The sequence below is a fragment of the Bos indicus genome, chromosome X, assembly GCF_029378745.1.
Source record: "Bos indicus isolate NIAB-ARS_2022 breed Sahiwal x Tharparkar chromosome X, NIAB-ARS_B.indTharparkar_mat_pri_1.0, whole genome shotgun sequence".
NCBI classification, from domain to species: Eukaryota; Metazoa; Chordata; class Mammalia; order Artiodactyla; family Bovidae; genus Bos; species Bos indicus.
In genome coordinates this window covers 33,117,119-33,123,967 of record NC_091789.1, presented here as the reverse complement: position 1 = coordinate 33,123,967, position 6,849 = coordinate 33,117,119, and the positions used below count along the sequence as shown (strand labels likewise).

General features: G+C 54.8%; 1 protein-coding gene across 1 annotated transcript; it reads left to right on the top strand.

Annotated features, from left to right (window-relative positions):
- Nucleotides 1–5,155: 5,155 nt before the first annotated feature.
- On the top strand, nt 5,156–6,589 carry LOC109554796 (endothelium and lymphocyte associated ASCH domain 2). Its single transcript, XM_070785000.1, is given in 4 exon segments — nt 5,156–5,246; nt 5,249–5,407; nt 6,159–6,457; nt 6,569–6,589. Coding segments are annotated over 4 exon segments (570 nt in total).
- Nucleotides 6,590–6,849: the final 260 nt, after the last annotated feature.

Sequence of the window (6,849 nt, the reverse complement as noted above, 5' to 3'; positions counted from 1 at the left end):
GAAGAGAACAGTCTAGGGGATGTGTGTTCCCAGGACTTGTCAATGGGCTTCTTTAGCATCAGGCACCTGGGAAGCCCAGACGGAGTGTGCCCAACCGCCCCCTCCTCCAGACGCTGACAGTATGGCGACTGGTCCATCAATAGCTCTGTCAGTGGCCACCGGTCACCTTCTTTCCTTCATTAATCCCCTCACTCTCTGGTGTGTGAGCACCTCCTTGGTGCCTGGCATTGGGTCTACAAGGGTGGAGAAGATGGGGAACTTGCTGACAAGCCCCAGACAGGTGGACAGAAAGGCGCAGCTCCTAGAATCTGGAATCTCTGCGGAGGGATGCCAGGGATGGTTGCCGGGGGCCATAGGGCTCAGTGTGTGTCTGGGGTACCGATCCAGAGTGCATTGCCTTCCCGTCACATCCCCAGACCATTTGGGTCACCGCAGGTACATGTGGAGGGCCCGTGCCTAAGCCTTCCTTGCACACCTTTGATGAAGCACGAGAGTCTTTTTTTCCAGCCACCTCTCTCCCACTCAGTTCCCCCTGGCATAAAATCAGCAGTTAGGAGTAGAGGAGCCTCAGATAGAATCCTTAAGAAGAAGTGTCTGGAGGAATACCCTGCTTGTCCAGTACTTTCTGAGCTCTCTTAAACCCAGGGCCTTTGCTGACATGACACGGGCAGACTACTAATTGTTCTTTGGCCCCTGTGACCCAGGCCACCCTGGTAGCATAAGCACAAATCCTAAAATACACCTTTCCCCAAGGCAACCCCTGACTCCCACAACTTGGTGTTCGAGTGCCTGCAGCTCTCTGGCCTCATCTTGCCCGTCTGTCAAATGAGGTCAATGAAAACAGTTCTGGGCCCAGGCTCAGCTGTCATTCTCCACACTTCTCAGGGCTCCGACCCCCACCACGGGCCTTCCTCCCTTCCTCGAAGCAGCACTTCCCCCTGTCTCCCCGATGGTCATGGACTCGCCTCCACTCCCACAGCCTGCTCCCAGCGTGCCCAGCCCTTCACACTGCTGCTTTGGCAGATCCCTCTCTCCTTGCTTCCTGTGTCCTCCTGAAGCGTCTGAGGCTGACTTCAGGACTGTTCCTTCCTCCCCACAACTTCCAGAAGCCTCTCTGTAGTACTCTTTTTGTGAAAGGATACTTTGGGTGATATGTATGTGTGTGTGTGTGTGTGTGTGTGTGTGTGTGTATGTTTGTGTGCAACATTCCAAAGCCCTCTCTATAGTACTCTTTTTGTGCAAGGTTACCTTGGGCAGTTTCTGGTGTGTGTGTGTGTGTGTGTGTGTGTGTACAAGGTTAGTTTGGGTGGTTTCTGTGTGTGTGTGTGCACACATTCACATGGAACCTTTCAGAACTCTGTCTATAGTATTCTTTTGGTTGAAAGTTACCTTGAATAGTTTCTGTTTGTGTGTGCATGTGCGTGCGTGTGTGCATGCACTGTTACCCCAGCTAGACTGCAAGCCCTCTGAGGATAAAGACCCCACTCTACTTACCTTGGTACTGTCCCCAGAGCTGCCTGTGCCAGAGGAGACACTTACTAGGTGCTGGCTATTGGCTTTGAGTCACTTGGCACTCATCAACTCTGCTGTACCACTCTGGATTCAGCAGGTGATGAGATGGGCCCTGCCCAGGCATCAGTGTGTGCAAGGCAGGTAAGCAAGGCAAGTATGTCAGTAATCTCATTGGACGCAGGACCACTCCCTGTAGAAACATCTGAAGTGCTAGGATGCCTCTCCCTGCGAGAAGAGGAAGGCGGGCTCTGAGTGGTACACTGCAGAGTGGGTGGGGTGTGGATGGTAGCGAGACAGGAGTCCATCCCCAGGGACCAGTCCTGACTCTAGCACTTGTGACCTGCTCCCTGTCCCCATAGAGGGTGAGGCCTGGAACATGGGACATAGGAGGTCCTTTCAAACTCGCCACACATTGGATGCTATGACTGTACCATCCGGGAATTCAGTGTTGACAGACTCAGAGGGTTGTCTTTGTCTTTGTCTTTTTGGTTTCTGCGTTGCTTGACTTAATTCTGTGCTGGCTCAGCATGGTTCTTCTCTGATGCTGGCTCAAGAAGCCCGCCTCCCTGAACTGCTTCCTCTTCCTACCACTCAGTGTCTACCCAACATCATGCCTGGTTTCTCACCTCAGCCATGGAGGAAAGACAGCTCCATACATTGGGTCCTTGTGTGTTGTCCCAGCTCAGGCTGTCATTCTATTCCTTAGGTCACATGCTAGTCACTCATTCCCAGGTTTTTTTTTTTTTTTTTTTAATTTTTTGAACCCTCAGTAAATGTAGATGACTTTTAAAATTTTACTTATTTCTTTTGGCCCTGATGTGAGGCATGTGGAATCTTAGTTCCCTGGCCAGGGATCGAACCCATTTCCCTGCAGTGGAAGCAAAGAGTCTAACCACTGGACCACCAAGGAAGTCCCACTCCCGGGTACTTTTGCATTCAGGTTATCTGGAATTCGTCCTGATTGCCTTATCCTTGCTTCTGGTTAGACACCCTCCTCCCTTCTGCCTTGTTGTCTGAGTCACAAGCCTTTTCTCAGTGTTTGGTTTCCCTTCTGTAAGTCTCTGGACCAGACAGAGATGAACAGCAAAGCTAATGAAGTTTAAGATTAAGCTTCAGAGTCATTGGCATTTCCAGGTCTGGAAGAGGCCCTAGCATTATGGTATATGCCAGTCGTCTGGTTTGTAAAATCAACGAAAGGTGGTTTAGCCACAGTTGGCTCAGGGCATCTCTGTGTCCATTCTGCTGCCACCATCCCTCTTGCTCTTGTATTGGGTGGCTATACAGTGACCATGGGCATATTGGGAATCTGGCTAAGGGGAGATTAAATCAGGAGAAAGTAGTTTGGATTTCGAGAAACATATTTTAGGAGCTCCCAACCAGTTCTGTACACATTCAAGTTATTCCTAGCTATCCTGTATTGAAATAGCTTCCAGGAATACTCGAACTTATAGTGCCTGTGTATCAGGACAAGAGGTGTGAGGTTGGAGGGAACATTGTGATATGTTCACCCAGTGAAGAGGGTGACCCTTTGTCACCCAGCAGGTAAAGGTTCAGTGGGATGATGATGCTTGGGGCCAGCCAGTGTGGAGGACATGGCACACTTGACTGCGGTTGGGGGAGTGGACACTGCGGATCCTTTGCAGAAGGGCATTTGCTGGCATGTGTCAGCACCTTGGGTGTGTGCCCTATACCCTGGGCATCTTCCTCTATGGTTCTTCAGTCAGTGAGTGTGTGGTCACGTCAAGTGGTTGTATTGGCACAATGAGTTTTCCCTTCCCTTCCATCAGGAAGGAAGAGTCAGTAACTTGTGGGACCCCCGACACTGGGAGGTGAAAACAGACACATGAAGATGTGCAGACATGGAGGAGTGTGCCTGAGATGCTGGGAGTGGAGAAGTCATCCCCCAACTCCCCATTTGCCCCTGCAGAGAGATGTACAGACAGGGCTGACCTTCTGTCTTCATTTGCCAGCAGTCATGTCAGGATTGCATTGGGTGGCTCACACTACAACTGTGTTGGTTCAGGAGGCCGGCAGCCGAGGTTGAGGTGTCAGCTGATGTTGGTGCTCGTGAGGGCTATGGTGAGAGTCTGTCCCATCTCTCCCCCTCACTTCCGGGGGCATTGCTGGCCATGGTGGGTGTGTCTGGGCTTGAAGAGCTGCACCTTCCTCTTCACCCCAGTTCTCCTGTGTACCTGTCTGTCTCTAAATGTGTCCTTTGTATGGGGACAGCCATTCTGTTAGAGGAGGGTCCATCCTAATGAGCTCACTGGACCTCCATCAGCTCTGTGAAGACCTTTCCTTTGTCTGTAAGGTCACACCGAGGTACTCGGGATTGAGACTCCAGCACCTGGATTTGAGGGAATGCAATGTATTCCTCACACCCTACAAAGGTTCTGAGGTAGGAACACACTGGAATGTTCCAAGGATGGAATGATGGCCTTCATAGCTACCGGGGGTGAATCCAGGGGTGAGGAGAGTAGACTGCCAGGGCAGGAGCCAGATCACATGGGGCCTCGTGGGCCTGTGAGAACTGTGGCTCTGTTGTGCTCAGGGAAGGGAAGGCCCAGGAGGCCCTAGGATGGGTTCCTCTGGGACCTTGTCCCTGTCTTCACAGCCACATGGAAACAGAGGCTCCCTGAGAGGTGCTGAGATCCTGCTGAGGTTCAGGCCCATGGCTCTGCTCCTCTGCCTCTACCCCGATCCAGTGAACAGGGACCCCCCGCTCCAAGTACAACGAAACAAGTGAGAATGGATGTGTATGTGGTCAGGTCCCCTGCAGTCATGGGCTATCTCTATCTCTCAGCACCTCCTCAGCTGTGGAATGAGGTGACAGTAACCTAGTGGATTATTTGAGGTTTGAATTCTGTGATTCCTGCAAGGTGCTGTCCCAGGCCCTGGCAAGGACATGGAGCACGACTGTCCCAGAAGTTCCTACTTTCCGTTTTTTTCTGTAGGTTCCGGGCAGGGGCCGGGACATCTGCTGACAGTGGAGACCGTGGTGTGGGAAGGGTTGGGAGGAAGGTGGCTTCCAAAGGTGAGGGGAAGACACCTGGCAGGGCCGTCTGAGGTCCAGGGTGGCCCCAGGGCTGAGGCCAGATTGGTTAGCACAAATCGGCCCTCAGAAGCCCTGGGCTAAGATGGGGGATCTGCAGAGCATGGGCAGGCATGGGGGCCGGGGAGTTGAGGGCTGCAGTGGGGGCCAGGGGTGGGGGAAGCCAAACCCGGGACTGTGCCTGTCTGTGCTGGGAGAGGACCAGAGCCCGGCCACTGGGCTGTGAAGCCAGGGGACCCACCCTCCCTCCTCAGTGCTCCAAGGGTGTTGAGACTCTCTGTCTTGGAACTCACCTTGTACCTCTCTTCTGCTGTCCTGCCCTCCTTCCTGACCTCCCCACAGACTGCATGTGATGACCAGGTCCTCTGGGTCACCACCCCCTGTCAGCAGACCACGTGGTGATGGATGGAAAGAGCCAGCCCTCTGTGACCCTCCCCTCTGTGTCAGCAGGCTTGGCTGTTGCTTGGGCACGTGAGGCTGAGGTCCCGCCTAGGGCTGTGAGCTTGGAGGCCTCTGTGTCACGCTCTTGGTCTTTGTGGTTCTGTGTTCTGCAGCCACGTGAGGCAGTGGGAGCCCTGGGAGCCCTGGGAGATGAAGTTCGGCTGTCTGTCCTTCCGACAGCCTTATGCGGAATTAGTCTTAAGTGGTGTCAAGACCCTGGAAACTCGGTGCCGGCCTATGCTATGCAGACCAAGCAATGTACCCTGGCCGTCCACATCAGGCACCTGCAGTGAGAGGACATGTCCTGGCGGGAGCTGTTGGAGCAGAGGCTGGGGATGAGCCCCACCTGGATCCGAGCCTTGCTGCGGGATGGGGACCAGTTCAGCTGCAGAGTGACCATGGGCAAGTGAGGATCGTGGGGCAAGCGCCCTTCCCCGTGCTGCCTAGACAGCCCCCGGCACTTCCCTGGATCTCAGCTGGGTTGTGCTCATTTGTTTTCTGTTGAACCAGTTTGTGGGGGTGGGGTGGGCTAGGGTTTCTTCAGAGGGGCAGCAAGGGTACGTGGCCTGGGAGATGGTGGCACAAGTTGCCTGACCACCACTCTGGGCCTCAGTCCCGGTTGTGCTCTGAGGCAAATGTGGGTCCAGGTCTGCACGTGGCACTTGTCTGTGTGTGTGTGTGTGCGTGTGTCCATGTGTGTGTGTGTGTGCCCGGCAGAGACCATGAGAGGCAGCACGACACCCAGCCTGGGTTCCCCAGCCCCACTACCTGCAGCTGGGCCTGAGCAAGTCCCCTGACTCCCCAGGGGTGAGGCCCCACAGCAGCACCTCTCTGCTGGTGAGTCGAATGGGGACCTGATGCCCACAGGCTCCCCACTGGGGCCCTCCTACTCTGTCCCTGCAGCCTGCAGTGGGCAGCCTGAGAGCTGCCCGTGGCCTGGTGGGTTCATGGAGCACCAGGCCTCTCCCTTTCATTTCGCTCCGTCCCTCGATTGGCCTCGTCCCGAATTCCCTTTGCTGAGGTGAGCCCATCTGAAAGGCTCAGACAGAGGACCCAGTTCACCCCGGGTCCCCTCTGTGATACGGTCTTAGTCTCTAGCAGGAATGACTTTGAATCACCTTGCTCTCCTTCTGTGTCCTGTCTTTGTACACAGGTCTTATGGACGTTGGGGACACTTTGCTGTGCCCATAAAACCTAGGACCCATTGAGGTGGAGGAGCTGGAGAATCAAGCCCTGCTACCCAACCTGCAACAGAAGTACCTGACTGTGCTCGCCGACCCCCGCTGGAGGCTGCAGCCTGTCCCAGGGAGGGCCAGGAAAGACATCTTCCAGGTAGATACCCTCAAGCACCTGATCCCCTTTGTGGGGGAGGCCTGTCCAGGCTGGGCTGTCGAGGGGAGGGTGACAGAGAGACCAGCTCATGGTGACACCGTCCAGTCACAGCTGTGCCCTGTACGTGCCCGTCTGGTTTGGTCTGATTCGGCCCCGCCCTGGGGTGTGCTGCCCACTTGGTGGGGGTTCGGGGTCTGGTACTCCTCTCATGTGGTTTTGCTCTTGACTCAGGGAGAGTCTTTGGGACTTTGACCTTTATGAAAAGATGGCATCGCCACTCGTTTTGGCCCTGCTGGGTCTGGGTGCTTGAGAGAAATGTGTTGTTAGGAAACCGGTTAGTGTTTTTCCCTCTGTGCTCTGGTCCAAACTCCCTGTTTTGGAACAGTGTCCAGAGGGTGATGGGGGAGCCCGGGGGCTGGGCTGAGCATCGGCAGGCAGAGAGGCCCGCAGGCCCAGAAACAGGCAGCAGTCTGTCCTTGCAGGCGACCCTTGTCCTGCTGTAAAGTGTCCCT